This window comes from Mya arenaria, chromosome 16 (assembly GCF_026914265.1).
Source record: "Mya arenaria isolate MELC-2E11 chromosome 16, ASM2691426v1".
Classification (NCBI taxonomy): domain Eukaryota; kingdom Metazoa; phylum Mollusca; class Bivalvia; order Myida; family Myidae; genus Mya; species Mya arenaria.
The window spans coordinates 30569237-30591589 of record NC_069137.1 but is presented as its reverse complement, the minus strand read 5'-3'; the positions used below and the strand labels follow the sequence as shown (position 1 = coordinate 30591589).

General features: G+C 38.2%; 1 protein-coding gene across 1 annotated transcript in view; it reads right to left on the bottom strand.

Moving 5' to 3' along the window:
* Positions 1-15378: 15378 nt before the first annotated feature.
* Positions 15379-22353, bottom strand: part of LOC128222299 (uncharacterized) — a 46225-nt gene continuing 39250 nt past the window's right edge. Inside the window, exons 9-10 of the mRNA XM_052931269.1 lie at positions 15966-16079; positions 15379-15451 (exon numbers count right to left, since the gene is read on the bottom strand). Of these exons, the coding sequence (XP_052787229.1) occupies positions 15429-15451; positions 15966-16079 (137 nt within the window). The 3' untranslated portion in view covers positions 15379-15428. The remainder of the gene's footprint in view (positions 15452-15965; positions 16080-22353) is intronic.

Below are 22353 nucleotides of genomic sequence, written 5' to 3'. Positions count from 1 at the left end.
ACCAAAACTTGCATTAAATGTGACGGGATATATCAGGAAGAACTGACACATGTTCTGTGTGAATGTAAAACTACACTAGTCGAAAAAGCAAACTTAACAAATCAACTAAAAGAATCTTTCAACCACGACTTGTGTGACACTCTTCCTTCTCTGGACAGTTTTACTTCGTGTTTCATGGTTTTAGGATATCCAACCGAGCCACAACTGGAAATAGATCAACACGTCAATTTTTTGAAATTATGTTTTAAATTTATTACACGCTGTTTAAACAGATACTTTTTACCAACTATTTCTTAGTAACATCCAAACTTTACAATGTGCTGTAAGGCTGGATAGACCATGCAAAATAGTGACATATTTCATATAAAACTTCTAGGCAATTTATGGATTACACTTATCAATTAATCCATGTTCACGTTATTTTTCTAACATAAACAATATTACGTATGCAATAACTCGCTGCTGTAAATCTCTTGTATTTCGTTTCGACAAGATTTCTGCATCCAAGCGGCGGATCAAATAAGACCTTACTATCATAAATAGACTAATTTTATTTGCATGTAGAATATAACCTTTTTATTTATACTTAGATATGAAGCTATATCCTACAATATTTGTATAAATATTTTGACACCAATATGCTATAATTTTGAACTGTACTATTATTGTATATATATATATATAATATTATTTATGTTCTATGTCTATCAATTTTTGTATATATAATGAATATCTCCAGCCATGGGGGAAATAAAGATGTTGAGTTGAGTTGAGTTGGGTTTGTATTTAGCCCTTTTAGTAATGAAAATGATATTGCACAATGGTCACTCATTATGTTTGGATCGTGTATAGTAAAAGACGATAAAAGTGGGATTAATGTCGGTTTACCATAACACATAATCGACCACACTACGACCATTATTTTTTATACATGTAAAGTTCCCGATACCCTTATCATTACCCACCCTACCATTCATTATTCGCAGACACGTTAGTCTTGGGTATTTCTAGCTAAAAACTCATCTTCCATATAATCATCCGGCATTAAATTGATGTTTTGTTAAAATTCTTCCTGGACAAAATCATTTCGCTTTCCTAAAAAAAGTGGTGGCGCCGTTGCTCTTGTGTAGGCGCTGTCTAGTACTTTTTGGTACCGAAAGACATAAATGTTTTGACTTGTAACACATAACTTTTTTTCAAAAATAGTGTTCATTGAGCTATTTTTCTTGCATACCGAACGTGTGTTTCCGGTCATGTGACCTGGCCCCAATTTCTCGAAACTTCTTAAGTCCATTATAACAGGATTAAGCTAATCCCACTATTTTTGTTGTTCTATAAAATGTGGTATATTGACTTCTTTAGGAATTTCTAAAATTATGTAGGAATAATCTTATGCTTATCAGAATAGACCATTTTCCGTTTATCAAAATCCATTTTCAGTATGTATTTTGGCTAATTGAAAAAAGCGACTTAAACCTGTTAAGCTTAAGAAGTTTCGAGAAATTAAGGCCAGTGCTGGAAAAACTCGTCTTACACCCCCCATGTAAGATATAGAGGATATTTGTTTATTTCAGTGTAAGATCGTATTTTATTTCACGAGTGTCATAAAGAAACATATTTTCACGAGTGGCGAAGCCACGAGTGAAAATGTAGTTTTTTTATGATCACGAGTGAAATAAAATACGATCTTACACTGAAATAAACAAATTTTCTGTTTCTTTTATGCTTAGTTTCGGAGTTTTATTTGTTTTTTATTTATTTCTGAATTACCCCCTTTTTTGAAAAGGGTGGGCTTTACGCCGCTACCCGTGGGGCGCCCCTCATGCATAATTATAGCTGTCAACTTTTCTACTTTCGGTTTGCTGAGAAATAGTTCTCTGCTATTCATTCTTATAGCTTAATATTCGCTCGTTTTTTATTGCAAAGCTTTATGAACAGTAAACAATGAAGTATTATTAGTGCACATATGTTCCAAAAATAATGAAAACACTTTTTATTTCAAGATGGACATGAAAGCATAACCAAATTACTACGCCGCTATTTAAAGAATGAAAATTTGGAAGGTCAAATGTGTTAGCAAAACAAATGTGGATACTCATTGGATTTTAACCATTTTTCTTAGTTTAAGACTGCATGTACGCGTGTTTTTATAGTAAGTTAATATTCAGTCATCTTACTGTCAGAGACCAGTCTGTTTCGCTTTAAAATGTTTGTTTTCCAGATAAAGAGTAAATGCCACGCTAGTTTGTTGACACATTTTGAGGTGTGGGTGGGGTAAAAAATATCGGATCTATCTGTAAATTGTTGTGTGAATTCTCCAGGAAGCTCAATTTACAGTTCACAGTTCAAAATACATTTGAACGATGATATAAAATTTTATTTATGTTCGAACAGTTGTTTTCGTCTGTAATTTGTTTGGTATGAAAGCAAATGTTCGAACATTCAGCTTCAAAGATCAGTAAAATGTTTGATAAACGGGATAACTGGTAATAAACGGTAAGTTGTTAATTTCCAATTATATATTTATCTAAATTTATAAAACATTTCTTTTATATTTTTTTAACATTTTTTGACATAATTTATTGAAGTCCAGTAGACAAGTACATGTAACAACAAAGGAATTTAAAGTAGTTCTGAAAGTTGATATTTTCACTCCTTATTTTGCAGTGAAAATATCAAATTGATATTTTCACTGTTGTTATTTCACTGGTTAAACCCCATATTTCATCGAAAAGCATGAAAGAAAAGACACGCGCAACAACGCGACACTTCTTATTTCTTAAATTGTATGGTTTATGAAAAGTATAATATGCTATTTCAATAAAGCGCAATTTAAAATATAAGTATGCAATACTTTTAATAAAAAATTGAAAATAAATAATCGTAAAACCGCGATTTTTAGAGGAACTATTTGACGTCAATAGTGTTTTAAAATTACTGCACTTTATGACGTCAGTACACAACGTCGCACGCGCGTTTCGGTGAAATGTAAAAAAGTGCGTTTTCTACGCCAACTTTTCCACAAATTGATAATTTTAGATATGCAAGAAAAAATATAAATCATGTGTTTCCGGTCCGGATCGAAAAAATCCGACCCTCGGGCACGCTGAGTAGCCGGTAACTCGGCAAGCCTCGTTACCGGCGTACGCGCCTGCCCTCGGGTCGGATTTTTCTTTCTAGCACACCGGATAGGCATTTCCGGTGAATTAAGCCGTGCTGGAAATCTCCATCTGGCATCCCCCATGCCAGATGAGTCACGCGCTGTGATGTAATAATTTCAATTTCTTTTATAATTCACTTTATGTAATCATAATTTTGAGATTTAAATAGATGATTTCAATTAACATTAACTTAAATAAAATAAAATTTAAAAAACAAAACAAAATAATCTTTAAAAGACGTGATGTCGAAAGAACTTATTGACGTATGTAGTGAATACAAATTACTGCGCGTCATGACGTCAGTAAACATCATCGCACGCGCTTTTTGGTGATATGTACAAAAATGCGCCTTTTTATGTATTTTGTTCACAAAAAATGTAATTTAATGTATGCTAGAAAAAATATCCATCATGTGTGTCCGTTCCGGATAGAAAAATCCGACCCTCGGGCACGCTGCGAAGCCGGTAACTCGGCAATCCTCGTTACCTGGCAACGCAGGTGCCCTCGGGTCGGATTTTTCTATCCGGAACGGGAACACATGACAGATATTATTAATCCGTACCGGAAACACATGATAGATACTTATATTGTTACATACCGGACGTGTTATTTCGGTCATTTGACCGGTGCTGGAAAAAATCGTCTAACACCTCAATGTAAGATGAGTCACGCGCAACATTGCGCCACTTCTTATTTCTCTCATTGTATGGTTTATGAAAAGTATATTATGCAATTTGAATAACTCGAAATCAAAAATATAAGTATACAATACTTTTTATTAAAATTGAAAATAAATAATTGTAAAAGCGCGATTTTTAAAGGAACTATTTGACGTCGGATATTGATTTAAAATTACTGCGCTTTATGACGTCAGTACACAACGTCGCAGGCTTTTTTCTGGTGAAATGTACAAAAGTGCGTTTTCTACGTCAATTTTTCCACAAAGTCATAATTCTAGGTATGCAAGAAAAAATATCAATCATGTTTTTACCGGTCCGGATCGAAAATTCCGACCCTTGGGCACGCTTCGTGACCGGTAACTCGGCAAGCCTCGTAACCGGCTTACGCGCGTGCCCTTTTTCTATCCGTGCCGGAAACACATGATAGTTACATATAGTCTTAGTGAAAGTCATGCACCGATTTATGCCCGTAGCAATTGTATCATGCCTCCAAATTCATTAAAATATACTACATGTATTTTCCTTATAGCTACCTATCCTGTACTTAAAAAGTCTTTAAGGGTCTGTTAGGATTTCTTTAATGCAATGATATCAGGTTTCCGATCAATTTCAAGACGGTACTACGATACCAACATTTTCTCAGCAGACAATGGCTCGTTTTTTACCGCATATGTAATTGACACCATCTTCCGAAAGGGATAAGACTACGCCTACAATGGCACGTGACTCCTACGCAAGGGCCCTCCGACAACCGAGTGAAATAATGCATAATATTATGCATCGATGTTGAATAATTATGACAAAATTGTTCAATGTATACCCGACAGTGTTCTTAATTGGATTAAATTTGTCATTATTTTCACATACATATATTCGGGGTCACGATAACCGTTTTATACATGGACACAACCTGTCAGATTTGTCCCAGATTTAGAGATATCGGAATACTTGATTCACAATCCGTAAGTGTTTTATGATATCTGAACATCTTTACTATGGCATAATGTCATAAATAAATATGTGTTTAATAAGTAGGCGATAATATTTTCGTAGACCTAGTAAGTCATAATTATGAGTTAGTATCTCCTAATTAGGAGATAGTATACTGGAAAATATTTTTCACTTTGGCACCTGGACGCTTCCATACATTTACGCCTGATCGGATGACATTAATAACTAGTTGATTGAAAGTCAAGCCTAAGCAGAGGGTAGCTTAAAGCTAGACTGCCTGGTAGTCAAAACGTTCTTAATTGGTATATAAGTTTGCTGAAATAATATCTTCAAAGTAATCAGAGACACAAAATATTAAATGGTCAAAAACTCAAAACATTGTGCTTCTTCAAAAGTTGTTTGGAAATCCATATATTTCAGTTTCAACATGACACGCCTTCACCGTTTAATAGCTGAGTAACTTATTTTACAATAATTTGGAAAACAATGTTATATTAACTTATCAGTGAATATTACTTTCACTGGTTCGACAAAACGTCGGGGTCACGGACATTACGGACCATGGACTTTACGGACCAGACATAATGGACCATAACTGGGGACATTACGGACCATATTTCGGGACATTACAGACCATATTTCGGGACATTACGGACCATGATTTATAATTTATATTTTTATTCACAGGAATTTACAATGGTCACATTATAAACATTAATCAATTATAATTTCACTGGACTTTTTCACAGTTAGTTGGAAGTCATTTAGCAGATGTCATATCAAAATGAGCATTCATATACAAGTATTTATTAACATATGAAGACGGGGGGGGGGGGGATAAAGATAAAAACAAATGTTAATAACATTATAAATCATGGTCCGTTATGTTTCTCTAAATGGTCCGTAAAGTCCTGAAATATGGTCCGTAATGTCCCAAAATATGGTCCGTTATGTCCATGGTCCGTAATGTCCCAAAATATGGTCAGTAATGTCCTGAAATATGGTCCGTAATGTCCCAAAATATGTTCCGTAATGTCCTGAAATATGGTCCGTTATGTTTGGTCCGTTATGTCCATGGTCCGTAATTCAAACGTCAGAGACTCAGTTTTGGTATTTCAAGTCATGTGGCGAATAATTACAAGTCTGCTAGTGTAAAAAAGAGTGATGTCTGTTATCCAAATAACATCAACATCAGTTTAAAATAGGAAATTATCATATATGTCATATTAAATGAGCAGGACTCGTGTCTTTTTCAGACTTCTGCGTGCTGCGAACGACCCATTTTAGTACCTTTTTAAATGTCCTCTAATTTCAATTCAAAAATATGAAATAACGTTCAGTATCCACTGTAGCATAGCTGTACACGCACCATGCTGAGTAAGTCAATAAAATGGTCAACTGAATACATGCATTGGATTCAATATATTAATACGCAATTTGAATGGCACTCATCAAATGTATTCAACAGGGTATTTTTTTTTCAATAAATGCATGGCGTGAGAAGGTGCTTCTAAAAAAGCGGCCGTATAAATGCTTTTCGTCATTTTTTTAGTTGAGGGTTAAGGTCATCATTGTTCATGTCACAGAATAGGGAAATATACCTCATAAAGACCCCCAGCACGTTTTATTATGAAATGCACAATAAATAGGACATTTACTGTATGAAAATATTATGATTTACAATGTAATAGTATCCACATCTACATAAAACTCTTAGAATAAGTGTGCAACGCACAAAGGCGTGGTAATAACAGGTACAACCCAATATAGGGATGAACTGCAAAATGTCTCTGTCTGGCTAAATCAAGTTTGGCACATTTTCAAATTCATTAAGTAGTGGCCGGTTTGAATCATTGCAAAAACAAAACTGGAAAATTAAGTTTAGGAATGAGGTATAAAGTCCTCTCACTATCAAAATGTGCTTACCAAATTCACCATCAGTGACATGATTGTGTCAACAATACATTTTGCACTTCTTTTATTAACAATCAAGCCCCCTAACAGCCATTCTTTGCAAAGGTTTATATCTTTAGATAGAAGTTGATACTTATAATTTGCTTGAAACTGATTCTTACAACACCTAACCAAGCAATTTGTGGGCATCATATATATCATCTTGTAAACATGTTCAAACCCCAATTACACAACTATGTCCACAGTTGTACGTCTATTTTGGACGTTATGCACGTATTGTTTTACCAGCACCTTGTTCTCTGCAGATACCAGTGTTTGTCGATTTCCGTTACAGATTGGTAAAATTCAAAGTGAAATGGACTAATTTATGTGCATAGCTGCATATACGCTGGATGAAAAGAGGGCTAGCTACGCCCCTGACTACGGTTGTAAAATAAACACTAAGCTATGCTCATTGGCATTATGTTGTGCTTGAGTGTGGTCTTGTGTTGTGGAGAATATTGTGAAAACTCAATTGTCCGGCTCGGTGACCACCAACGAATGCAGCCCCATGTAGTGACCCTTCGCTAAGATCAGGGCCTTCCCCAGAAGACATTTCAGGCGCAAGTATTGGTGGGGGGCGGGTGCGGGAGGCGTTGTTCCCCCTTCCGCGTGTCAATTATGTTTTTTACATTTTCAATACCAAATGGCACAATAAGAATAAAATAATGGCTCTGTGGTCAAATGTGGCCCTGCCCAAGCTGTCATATAGAAAAACTTTGAAAATATTCTCTTAAACAAGTCTTTTGATAGCTTGTACATGTAGCCTCATGAAATGGCTATTAACTTAAATATTTCAAATTATGTTCCTGTTGCCAAAGCATGCCTTGCCCTGGGGTCCCAAGATTTATATATAACGTATGAAGGAATTTTTTTTTTCTCTGAAACCGCAAGACCCTTGAAATAAGTATTAAGCATTATGTAATGGTGCAATAGTCAGTTTGTTAAAAAAATATGTCCTTGCTGTCTAAACTGGCCCTGCACCTGTGGTTTAAGGTTTTCCATATACTTTTATAGTCTTATTTCAAAAATCTTCTCTTAAACTTCATTCCCCAGCCCAGACCAGCCTCATGTTGTGGATCTTACCAAAGTTATTGAAATAATGCCCCTGGAGTCAAAGCTGACCAGGTTAATAAAATATAAAATATCATATGACCAGTAATATACTTAACTTCGAAATGACTTATGTGTGGAAATGACCACTCAGGGATACCAACTATATCTCGTCCAAATTCATCAGGCCAACACCGTAATATTGGAATATAGCTTCATGTTTTGCTTAGTTACACTAACTACAACCATATCAAACAATGTCTTTCTTAGTTTTTGACTTCCCTATCAACCACTCACTTAAACAGCATCCAATGATTTCTTTAGAAACCAAATACTTTCTTAGCAACCACTTTCTTCTTTAGCGACTAGTGACCTCATTAGTGACCAATGGCATCCTTAGCAACCAATCACTTCCTTATCAATCATTTACTTACTAAGCATGAATAATCTTCTAAGCAACCAATCACTTCCTCAGCAACCACTTTCTTACTTAGCAACCAATGGCTTCCTAAGCAACTTAAAACTTCTTAAGCAACCACTTACTTCTTAAGCATCTGATGACATCCCTGGCAACCATTGACTAACTTAATCAAAGCGCTGATAGCGCTGCATGAACAGGGTTTTATACGGGTTTTCACCATTATGATTCACGATCATGTGTGTATTAATAAGGTTCTGATATGTTGCACAGTGAATCTAAGAGTCCCCGTGTAAAACAGCCACATGGGCCGCCGCAGAATTATTGAAGCATGATGATAAATGATAAATTAATATTTTAATGACAATGATGATAAACTAATATTTTAATGACAATAAAATTAATATCGCTGTGTAAGACGGCAAACAAGGATGGAGAATGTAACCAATCCAAGCAGAACTCCCCATATGGTGTTACATATGAGTATATATATACTAAACAAACTTTACTCATTAGAAAGAGTTTGCGTATGTTTGCCTTGTTATTCACAAAACAACTTCGAAAATACAACAGATAAAAGAGAAATAGTTTCTTAATTAAAATGATGAACATTTAAATAATTGATTTCAAACATTTGTAGATGAAACACCTAAAAAAGTTATTAAATCCTCGATACTTTCTCATATTTACACCAAACCAGCAAAAATAGAAATCGATTCATTTCAATAAAATTCCATTTTCAAAAATAAATGCACAAACATCCGTCTATACGTACGCATACGTTAGCATAAATTCTTTAATTTCAAAACTTTTTTCATTCATTGTCTATATGGTCAGCAACTCTTTTCTATTTCTATATCGTCAGGTAATTCGTCAGCACTTTAGTACGTGCCTGTCATGCGTAAGTTTGTTATTCCCACGTGGGCTATCGCGTGATGTTTTAGCAGGGAAACTGTGCGATCATTGAGATCAATGAGACCATTGTTGCTTTCTAGGTCATTCCAGGTTGTAAGATGAGAATACATTTGCAATTCCTTAGCGAGGGTGGGTCTATATGTCCAGGTTACCATATGTAGCAGTTTGATAGTTCAACCAACAAACAGTGTTTTTCAATATCTCTATATTCAACATTATCGAATGTAGATATAATATCGGAGCGTCCTGAAAATATAAATATAAACAATCATAAGATAATGAATAATAACATGTTTATAAGTTAACATCGTAAACAGTCTAATATCTTATATGATTTAATCGTGTGCAGTGGCAGATTAAATTAAATGGCTCAAGCATATAAAACACACATATAATACAAGCGATTATAACAACAATACCAACAAGACAGTACATCATAAAACAAAACATTGACATAAAACTTACTGATTTATCACTCCTACTCCCTCGTACTCCCATGGTGACTTCTGTTATCCATGCATGTTATCATCTGTAACCAAACCCACATATATTAGTATATGGAAAGAGGCTAAAAGAATATCACGGAACTGCCATTCTCGTTTTAAATACAAAATCTGCTGATGTCGTGAAAATACATGACAAAACTAAATAAATGCAGCTGAATGAAATAATGATCATACCAATCCATTGCTAACCCAAGACAAACACAAAAGACTATAAATGCAAATCAATACTAACCATCAGAACATCAGATTCCAGGTAAAACAATCAAGTTTTCTAAAACAAAGTAAAACAAACATCTCTGTAGACTTCAACTGTACACGACTATCAATAAAGCTTGAGATTTCCCGCTTCTTCTTCACAAAAACAAGGGAGACGAACCTGATTAACTTAATGCATTATCTCATTACAGGATTATCTCTCTTCGACTGTAAATTCACTTGGCTTCATCATTGTGTCACGTGATTGAATGATGCGCTTTGAGTGGATAGTAATTCTTTGTTCACGTTTCGATATTCATTCATTTTTGGCGCAGGGATACTACTTTAATGTTATCTTTATCTAAGTTCAACAGATTAAATGATTTAAATATATATTGCGTTATGATTGCTTCTTGCTTTGTCAAATCTACCTCGGTTATTGGAAACATAGCTTGCGTTCTATATACTATGCACTTGTTCAAACTATTTTTTGGTGGTAAATCGGCAGGCGACATTTGTTACTATTAATAGAAATTTTATGTTGTGAGTGTCGAGTTTGTGGCTACACTGAACAGGGTTGAAAACAACCCTGTTCAAAAACCAATGACTCTCTAACAACCACTTACTTCCATTGCAGCTACATTCACCAAACATTACTGAAGGCACAAGTGATAATCTTCGCAATTATCAACATTTACAGCAACAAATGACTTCCTTAGCAACCAGTGAATTCTTTAGCAACCAGAAAACGATCGAGCATCCACTTACGTCCTTAGTATACAATTATTATACCATATCATTGATGTACTTATCGGCAACCACTTACTTCCTAGGCAAGCAAGAACAATTCATACTTAATAAAAGTCTAAGACTAAAGTTTATGTAACTTTTAATAGCACACTTTACAGTTGTTTTAAAGTTGAAATCTCAGTGTCTACAACACTTTCTAGATCAATCATAATTCGCCCACATTTCAACGTTGAAGAATGGCTTTCAACGGTTTTTTTAGTCCGCTGGATCATTTATAAAATACGAATATCGACACAGTTGGCTCAATGTATTACTCAGTCAAAATTTACATTTTATCGCAACTTTTAAATTCCGATGTTGCCATTTAAGGTTTTACAAAGTTTTTAGTTTCAAGACAATATTATTTTCGCTTTTAGTCAACAAACCAGCATCACCAAGGCATTGCTGCATTCAGCACTTTCAGTGCTTTGATTAACTTTTGCGCGCACGGGCGTATCAACCCCAGCGCGTATAAAATTGCGGTGGTCACCGACCTAATTTACATTAACATTTACATCGAAAATACATAGTATGCAATCTGCTCTAATAGCTACGGACTGCGTTCTGCATATTTATTAGCTTACTATAAAAAGAGCTGTAATGAGTTTTCAATCTATGTTATGCGGTTAATATAGTTCGAATAAGCTGCGTTTTAGGTAATATAACGCAATTGAAATTGTACAAAAAGCAATTATTTTAATTTCCGCGAGATTCAGAACGCAATATAAAAGCAGAATCCGCAAATAGTTTCAAAAATGAATGCGAACTAAATCAAATAAATGCATGTATTATATACCTGTGTTAAGATTTTACTTCGGCCGAGGACCGATAATATCTACATGTACATTGTAAGAATAGAATGTGGGTCATCGCATTCGGACAGATTTATTCCCCGGAAATAAACTCTGAGAAGTCGTTAAAACCCGGAAAAATATGGATCGTATTATGATGCAAGTAAATGCTTATCATGCGTAAAATATCAGTTCATAATGTTTTTCATTACAAATTGTGAACTATGTGGTACTTCAGTTAGTAAGTTTCAATGCATTGTACACATCGATGCCAAGTTTATGTCAGTTTTCGACAATTTTCTTTTTTTTCGAACGCTATTTTATCATACGTGAAACAGCCCCTTTAAACATAAACCTAATTAACATGTCCAATGCATATTGTTGGGATGCATTTGGGTACGCTGGCATACCTTGGTAGTAAATTAAATACGCCTAAGTCAAGTGTACAGTAGATTTTACTAAAAATTCCTTAATGCTTTATCGGTGGCAGTGCATTGTTTATGAAACCTGATATTGAGAATTGCTCCTTTTAAGTGACTATTTGGCGTATTCCTCAGTTCAAGTGACTTATACTTCATGATCTCATTAAGAATCAACAATAAACTCCAAAAGTTTTCGCGAAGGAAATTATGAGCGAGCATATACTATCTTTAGATTTTAATGTTAATAATTATGTTTAACAATTACATGTTACAAAATGTTGCAGGCCGAAAGCCATTCAACGCTTTAAGCGCTTTGATGCATTTACCAAACTTTGTTGATATATGTTTAGAACAGTCGATGCATGTTGCGAATGTTGGTACTATATATGCCACCTGTGCATGATCTTGACTCCGATCACAATGTTTTACGTTGGGTTATATAAACATTTCCGACCTTTGAAAATCGCACTGACAGGATTAATTATTTTCTCGATTTCTTTTTGATTTGCGAAAGAAGTGTCAATTGTTGTATATCGTTGCAAAATTATGGATAGAGCTTATCAAAAAATGAACAATATGTTTAGATTCTGTTGTGTAAACGAAAACAGAGATCAAAATTGACTTGCCAGATTTTGGGCACGTCGGTAGTGCCGGTCCTTTCTTTAATGATATTATTAGTGACCAGGTCTATGTCCGAAATTGTGGTTTTTGTCAGTATTGAGTCATATAATGACTTTAATATATCATTTAAGACCAAATACTGAGCCAAATTCGTGTGCAACCGTGTGGCGATCTCTGTAATTGTTTTACTGGCGACTTGGTTGCCAAGTGATTTCCCATTCTCCGCCGAGTTTGCAGTGTCACTGTCTTATTTGATCGCCTCAATCTATTCATTCGTTTTATGTATTTTAGTGTGGCCCAATGAAAATACATGTATAGGATTTTACCAATGTTACATATTGTATAGAATTACAACTGAAAGCATTTTAAGGGTAATCTGAGATTGTCGACTTGCACAAGCATCAATACAAGTGTTGTTTTATAAGGAATCCATTTCTTGGTGTAGTACACAGGATGAAGGATGGCATGTTTCTTGGAGACAATAAGATAAGGTATAGTATAAACGTAACAAAAGCTAATTTGGCAGAACATTTGTAACTAAAATTATGAGTCTTTAAACATCATGAATTATTTGTGTTTGGGGTGTGTTTTTTTTTGTAGAACACGTTTCTATAATACGTTAAACTTAGAAGATATTTTTTAATTGATGTACATTGCATGATTTAAACAGTGTATTGTATATATTGTCGGCTTTTGTTTCACGTGCAGCCATTTTTTGTTATTCATATGAAGCCATATCCCGTTATATGTGTGTAGCCATTTCCCGTAAATCGTGTACAGCCATTTCCCATTATTCACGTGCAGCCATTTCCCATTATTCACGTGCAGCCATTTCCTATTATTCACGTGCAGCCATTTTCCATTATTCGAGTGCACTCTTTTTAGTTATTAATGTGTAGCCATTTCTCATTATTCGTGTGTAGCCATTTCTCGTTATCCATGTGTATCCATTTCCCATGCTAGCGTTTCCCGTTATTCGTTTGTTGGCATATAGATATTTTAACATCCTTGGTGTCTATGGTATGCGAGCCCGGCACATTCGAGTCTACTGTATCACGGCTATGCAAGACTGGCTCATCTAAATCCACGGTATAAAGGCAATGCGAGAATATGAAATCACCTAATTAATTAATACGAGCCCGGCTCATTCAAATCCACGGTATCAAGGCTATACGAGACTGGCTCATTCAAATCCACGATATCAAGGCTACACGAGCCCGGCTCATTCAAATCCACGGTATCAAGGCTATACGAGACTGGCTCATTCAACTCCACGGTTTTAAGGCTATACGAGACTGGCTCATTCAAATCCACGGTATCAAGGCTATGCGAGCCCTGCTCATTCAAATCCACTGTATTAAGGCTATGCGAGCCCGGCTCATTAAATCCATGGTATTAAGGCTATGAGAGACTGGCTCATTCAAATGCACTGTATTAAGGCTATGCGAGCCCTGCTCATTTAAATCCACGGTATCAAGGCTATGCTAGCAATGCTCATTCAAATCCACGGTATTCAGGCTATGCGAGCCTGGCTCATTCAAATCCATGGTATTAAGGCTATGAGAGACTGGCTCATTCAAATCCACTGTATCAAGGCTATACGAGCTCGGCTCAATCAAATCCACGGTTTTAAGGCTATGCGAACCCAGCTCACTCAAATCCACGGTATAAAGGCTATGCGAGCCTGGCTCATTCAAATCCATGGTATTAAGGCTATGAGAGACTGGCTCATTCAAATCCACTGTATCAAGGCTATACGAGCTCGGCTCAATCAAATCCACGGTTTTAAGGCTATGCGAACCCAGCTCACTCAAATCCACGGTATAAAGGCTATGGGAGACTGGCTCATTCAAATCCACTCTATCAAGGCTATGCGAGCCCAGCTCACTCAAATCCACGGTATTAAGGCTATGGGAGACTTGCTCATTCAAATCCACGGTATCAAGGCTATGCGAGACTGGCTCATTCAAATCCACGGTATTAAGGCTATGCGAGACTGGCTCATTCAAATCCACGGTATCAAGGCTATGCAAGACTGGCTCATTCAAATCCACGATATTAAGGCTATGCGAGACTGGCTCATTCAAATCCACTGTATTAAGGCTATGCGAGCCCAGCTCATCTAAGTCCACTGTGTAAAGGCTATGCGAGTCTGGTTCATCTTTATCCACTGTATCAAGGCTATGTGAGACTGGTTCATCTTAATCCACTGTGTAAAGGCTATGCGAGACTGGTTCATCTTTATCCAATGTATCAAGGCTATGCAAGGCTATGCGAGACTGGTTCATCTTAATCCACTGTATCAAGGCCATGCGAGACTGACTCATCTTAATACACTGTGTAAATGCTATGCGAGACTGGTTCATCTTTATCCACTGTATCAAGGCTATGCGAGCCCAGCTTATCTTATATCCACTGTATCAAGGCTATGCGAGCCCAGCTTATCTTATATCCACTGTATCAAGGCTATGCGAGCCCAGCTCATCTAAATCCACTGTATCAATGATATGCGAGACTGGCTCATTTAATTCACTGTGTAAAGCCTATGCGAGACTGGTTCATCTTTTTTCACTTTATCAAGTTTATGCGAGACTGGCTCATTTCTATCCATAAAACCCTGACATTATCACCAGGCCCCAATTTCTCGAAACTTCCTAAGTCTCTTATAACAGGATTAAGCTAAACCCACTATTTTTGTCTTTCAATATTTTGCGTTTTATATACTCCTTTAAATGGTTTGATAATTTAGATAGGAAGCAACGTTACAATTATCACAATAAACAATTTTTCATTTATATAAATTCACTATAAATATATATTTTTGCTAATTGAAATAAGCTACTTAAGCCTGTTAAGCTTTAAGAAGTTTCATGAAATTGGGGCCAGGCTCTTACAACAACCACTATTGATTTATAAAACTGACCCAGTTTGTATATTTTATTTTTCATTAAACAGCAAATACTGAACGGACAATCAAAGAAGCAACCTGCACGTTTCTGAAAGAGAATACAAAACATATTGACATTTATTAGTTGTCGTCTTTATTCAATGCGGAGTTTCTTCTTTTACAGACACTTAAGTCAATGCTTTACTGAGGTAGATTTATTTTTTATATCATTTGACCAATGAAATTCTTATACTAGGAAAGTGACTTATGTTAGGAAGTGACTTAATATGATTTATGAATACTAGTCCTGACTAACTTGTCTTAATGCGCATTAATGTGTGTGTGTGCGTGTGTGTGTGTGTGTGTGTGTGTGTGTGAGAGAGAGAAAACAGGTACACACGAACATGCACCCACGTACACGAGGCCGCACACTCGAGCCAACCCACGTATACGTTTATGTGTGTTTCATTCTTCATGATTTTGGAACAAAGACTCAAACGTTTGAAGGCAAATGCTCACTAGAAAAGTTGGCAAGAACGATTCTTTCAGACTGGCATTCCAAAACTAGTCATGCGCGGTGCGATTATCATAAATCCAAATCATGAATTATATAGTCCTCTTACCACAACATCGACACAGGGCAGGACAGAATTTACCCCCAAGCATATCGGTGTCCTCACATATAAACTGTCCAAGGTATGGACTGGAACATCCAGGGAAGTCCTGGCACGTACCGGCTGAAATGTACACGGACATAAAACCACAACATGGACATTATTTTTTACACGTAGTGCATGGAATGTACACGGACATTATACCATGACGATAACATATACATGTATTCATCACACGTACTATCTAAAATGCACGCGTGCTCTTTACCACAAGAGTGTGACGTCTTCTTCAGACGTACTGACTGAAAGGTACACGCGATTATTAACACAACAGTGGGACGTTTTTTTCCACATTATTACAACAGTGGGACGTCTTCTTCTGTGACACGTACTGTCTGAAAGCAAATGGACACCATAGATTCTCATTCATGGACATTCATACGTGAAAAACCCACAAAAACATTTTTCCTAACGGTCATAGCTTTAAAGCTTTATTCACATAAATATATACTAAAAATATTATACTTGAATTAGGGCTTACTGCAAAACATAGGGTCGAATGTATGTCTTACCTAAAAACCTACACATACTGATGATTAACATGTCAGTAAGTAATATTAACTGTACATATGGCAGCCCGGGGTTTGAGGTAGGTCAACTTAGTAATACTCACTGTACGTATGGCAGCCCGGGGTTTGAGGAAGATAAATAAGTAATACTCACTGAACGTATGGTAGCCCGGGGTTTGAGGAAGATAAATAAGTAATACTCACTGTACGTATGGTAGCCCGGGGTTTGAGGAAGATAAATAAGTAATACTCACTGTACGTATGGCAGCCCGGGGTTTGAGGAAGATAAATAAGTAATACTCACTGTACGTATGGCAGTCCGGGGTTTGAGGAAGGTAAACTTAGTAATACTCACTGTACGTATGGCAGCTCGGGTTTGAGGAAGGTAAACTAAGTAATACTCACTGTACGTATGGCAGCCCGGGGTTTGAGGTAGGTAAACTAAGTAATACTCACTGTACGTATGGCAGCCCGGGGTTTGCGGAAGGTAAACTAAGTAATACTCACTGTACGTATGGCAGCCCGGGGTTTGAGGAAGATAAATAAGTAATACTCACTGAACGTATGGTAGCCCGGGGTTTGAGGAAGATAAATAAGTAATACTCACTGTACGTATGGCAGCACGGGGTTTGAGTTAGGTTAACTAAGTAATACTCACTGTACGTATGGCAGTCCGGGGTTTGAGTAGGTAAACTAAGTAATACTCACTGTAGTATGACAGCTCGGGATTGAGGTAGGTAAACTTAGTAATACTCACTGTACGTATGGCAGCCCGGGGTTTGAGGTAGGTAAACTTAGTAATACTCACTGTACGTATGGCAGTCCGGGGTTTGAGTAGGTAAACTAAGTAATACTCACTGTAGTATGACAGCTCGGGATTGAGGTAGGTAAACTTAGTAACACTCACTGTACGTATAGCATCCCGGGGTTTGAGTTAGGTTAACTAAGTAATACTCACTGTACGTATGGCAGTCCCGGGTTTGAGTAGGGAAACTAAGTAATACTCACTGTAGTATGACAGCTCGGGATTGAGGTAGGTAAACTTAGTAATACTCACTGTACGTATGGCAGCTCGGGTTTGAGGTAGGTAAACTTAGTAATACTCACTGTACGTATGGCAGCTCGGGTTTGAGGTAGGTAAACTTAGTAATACTCACTGTACGTATGGCAGCTCGGGTTTGAGGTAGGTAAACTTAGTAATACTCACTGTACGTATGGCAGCCCGGGGTTTGAGGAAGGTAAACTAAGTAATACTCACTGTACGTATGGCAGCCCGGGGTTTGAGGAAGATAAATAAGTAATACTCACTGTACGTATGGCAGCTCGGGTTTGAGGTAGGTAAACTAAGTAATACTCACTGTACGTATGGCAGCTCGGGTTTGAGGTAGGTAAACTAAGTAATACTCACTGTACGTATGGCAGCCCGGGGTTTGAGGTAGGAAAACTTAGTAATACTCACTGTACGTATGGCATCTCGGGGTTTGAGGTAGGTAAACTAAGTAATACTCACTGTACGTATGGCAGCTCGGGTTTGATGTAGGTAAACTAAGTAATACTCACTGTACGTATGGCAGCTCGGGTTTGAGGAAAGTAAACTTAGTAATACTCACTGTACGTATGGCAGTCCGGGGTTTGAGGTAGGTAAACTTAGTAATACTCACTGTACGTATGGCAGCCCGGGGTTTGAGTTAGGTCAACTAAGTAATACTCACTGTACGTATGGCAGCCCGGGGTTTGAGGAAGATAAATAAGTAATACTCACTGTACGTATGACAGCCCGGGGTTTGAGGTAGGTAAACTAAGTAATACTCACTGTACGTATGGCAGTCCGGGGTTTGAGGTAGGTAAACTAAGTAATACTCACTGTACATATGGCAGCCCGGGGTTTGAGGTAGGTAAACTTAGTAATACTCACTTTACGTATGGCAGCCCGGGGTTTGAGGTAGGTAAACTTAGTAATACTCACTGTACGTATGGCAGCCCGGGGTTTGAGTTAGGTCAACTAAGTAATACTCACTGTACGTATGGCAGCCCGGGGTTTGAGTTAGGTCAACTAAGTAATACTCAATGTACGTATGGCAGCTCGGGTTTGAGGTAGGTAAACTAAGTAATACTCACTGTACGTATAACAGCCCCGGGTTAGAGGAAGGTAAACTAAGTAATACTCACTGTACGTATGGTAGCCCGGGGTTTGAGGTAGGTAAACTTAGTAATACTCACTGTACGTATGACAGCCCGGGGTTTGAGGTAGGTAAACTTAGTAATACTCACTGTACGTATGGCAGCCCGGGGTTTGAGTTAGGTCAACTAAGTAATACTCACTGTACGTATGGCAGCTCGGGTTTGAGGTAGGTAGACTAAGTAATACTCACTGTACGCATGACAGCCCGGGTTTGAGGAAGGTAAACTAAGTAATACTCACTGTACGTATGGCAGCCCGGGGTTTGAGGTAGGTAAACTAAGTAATACTCACTGTACGTATGGCAGCCCGGGGTTTGAGGAAGGTAAACTAAGTAATACTCACTGTACGTATGGCAGCCCGGGGTTTGAGGAAGATAAATAAGTAATACTCACTGTACGTATGGCAGTCCGGGGTTTGAGGAAGGTAAACTTAGTAATACTCACTGTACGTATGGCAGCTCGGGTTTGAGGAAGGTAAACTAAGTAATACTCACTGTACGTATGGCAGCCCGGGGTTTGAGGTAGGTAAACTAAGTAATACTCACTGTACGTATGGCAGCCCGGGGTTTGCGGAAGGTAAACTAAGTAATACTCACTGTACGTATGGCAGCCCGGGGTTTGAGGAAGATAAATAAGTAATACTCACTGAACGTATGGTAGCCCGGGGTTTGAGGAAGATAAATAAGTAATACTCACTGTACGTATGGCAGCCCGGGGTTTGAGGAAGATAAATAAGTAATACTCACTGTACGTATGGCAGCCCGGGGTTTGAGGTAGGTAAACTTAGTAATACTCACTGTACGTATGGCAGCTCGGGGTTTGAGGTAGGTAAACTTATTAATACTCACTGTACGTATGGCAGCTCGGGTTTGATGTAGGTAATCTAAGTAATACTCACTGTAATATGACAGCTCGGGATTGAGGTAGGTAAACTTAGTAATACTCACTGTACGTATGGCAGCTCGGGGTTTGAGGTAGGTAAACTAAGTAATACTCACTGTACGTATGGCAGCCCGGGGTTTGAGTTAGGTAAACTAAGTAATACTCACTGTACGTATGGCAGTCCGGGGTTTGAGTAGGTAAACTAAGTAATACTCACTGTAGTATGACAGCTCGGGATTGAGTTAGGTAAACTTAGTAATACTCACTGTACGTATGGCAGCCCGGGGTTTGAGTTAGGTAAACTAAGTAATACTCACTGTACGTATGGCAGCCCAGGGTTTGAGTAGGTAAACTAAGTAATACTCACTGTAGTATGACAGCTCGGGATTGAGGTAGGTAAACTTAGTAATACTCACTGTACGTATGGCAGCTCGGGTTTGAGGTAGGTAAACTTAGTAATACTCACTGTACGTATGGCAGCCCGGGGTTTGAGGAAGGTAAACTAAGTAATACTCACTGTACGTATGGCAGTCCGGGGTTTGAGGAAGATAAATAAGTAATACTCACTGTACGTATGGCAGTCCGGGGTTTGAGGAAGATAAATAAGTAATACTCACTGTACGTATGGCAGCTCGGGTTTGAGGTAGGTAAACTAAGTAATACTCACTGTACGTATGGCAGCTCGGGTTTGAGGTAGGTAAACTAAGTAATACTCACTGTACGAATGGCAGCCCGGGGTTTGAGGTAGGTAAACTTAGTAATACTCACTGTACGTATGGCAGCTCGGGGTTTGAGGTAGGTAAACTTAGTAATACTCACTGTACGTATGGCAGCTCGGGTTTGATGTAGGTAAACTAAGTAATACTCACTGTACGTATGGCAGCTCGGGTTTGAGGAAAGTAAACTTAGTAATACTCACTGTACGTATGGCAGTCCGGGGTTTGAGGTAGGTAAACTTAGTAATACTCACTGTACGTATGGCAGCCCGGGGTTTGAGTTAGGTAAACTAAGTAATACTCACTGTACGTATGGCAGCCCGGGGTTTGAGGAAGATAAATAAGTAATACTCACTGTACGTATGACAGCCCGGGGTTTGAGGTAGGTAAACTAAGTAATACTCACTGTACGTATGGCAGTCCGGGGTTTGAGGAAGATAAATAAGTAATACTCACTGTACGTATGGCAGCCCGGGGTTTGAGGAAGATAAATAAGTAATACTCACTGTACGTATGACAGCCCGGGGTTTGAGGTAGGTAAACTAAGTAATACTCACTGTACGTATGGCAGTCCGGGGTTTGAGGTAGGTAAACTAAGTAATACTCACTGTACGTATGGCAGCCCGGGGTTTGAGGTAGGTAAACTTAGTAATACTCACTTTACGTATGGCAGCCCGGGGTTTGAGGTAGGTAAACTTAGTAATACTCACTGTACGTATGGCAGCCCGGGGTTTGAGTTAGGTCAACTAAGTAATACTCACTGTACGTATGGCAGCCCGGGGTTTGAGTTAGGTCAACTAAGTAATACTTAATGTACGTATGGCAGCTCGGGTTTGAGGTAGGTAGACTAAGTAATACTCACTGTACGCATGACAGCCCGGGTTTGAGGAAGGTAAACTAAGTAATACTCACTGTACGTATGGCAGCCCGGGGTTTGAGGTAGGTAAACTTAGTAATACTCACTGTACGTATGACAGCCCGGGGTTTGAGGTAGGTAAACTTAGTAATACTCACTGTACGTATGGCAGCCCGGGGTTTGAGTTAGGTCAACTAAGTAATACTCACTGTACGTATGGCAGCCCGGGGTTTGAGTAGGTAAACTAAGTAATACTCACTGTACGTATGGCAGCCCGGGGTTTGAGGAAGGTAAACTAAGTAATACTCACTGTACGTATGGCAGCCCCGGGTTTGAGGTAGGTAAACTAAGTAATACTCACTGTACGTATGGCAGCCCGGGGTTTGAGGAAGATAAATAAGTAATACTCACTGTACGTATGGCAGCCCGGGGTTTGAGGAAGATAAATAAGTAATACTCACTGTACGTATGGCAGCCCGGGGTTTGAGGTAGGTAAACTTAGTAATACTCACTGTACGTATGGCAGCCCGGGGTTTGAGTTAGGTCAACTAAGTAATACTCACTGTACGTATGGCAGCCCGGGGTTTGAGTTAGGTCAACTAAGTAATACTCACTGTACGTATGGCAGCTCGGGTTTGAGGTAGGTAGACTAAGTAATACTCACTGTACGTATGACAGCCCGGGGTTTGAGGAAGGTAAACTAAGTAATACTCACTGTACGTATGGCAGCCCGGGGTTTGAGGTAGGTAAACTTAGTAATACTCACTGTACGTATGGCAGCCCGGGGTTTGAGGAAGGTAAACTAAGTAATACTCACTGTACGTATGGCAGTCTCGGGTTTGAGGAAGATAAATAAGTAATACTCACTGTACGTATGGCAGCCCCGGGTTTGAGGTAGGTAAACTAAGTAATACTCACTGTACGTATGGCAGCCCGGGGTTTGAGGAAGATAAATAAGTAATACTCACTGTACGTATGGCAGTCCGGGCTTTGAGGAAGATAAATAAGTAATACTCAGTGTACGTATGGCAGTCCGGGGTTTGAGGAAGGTAAATAAGTAATACTCACTGTACGTATGGCAGCCCGGGGTTTGAGGTAGGTTAACTAAGTAATACTCACTGTACGTATGGCCCGGGCAATAAGTAATACTCACTGAACGTATGACAGCCTGGGGTTTGAGGAAGTTAAATAAG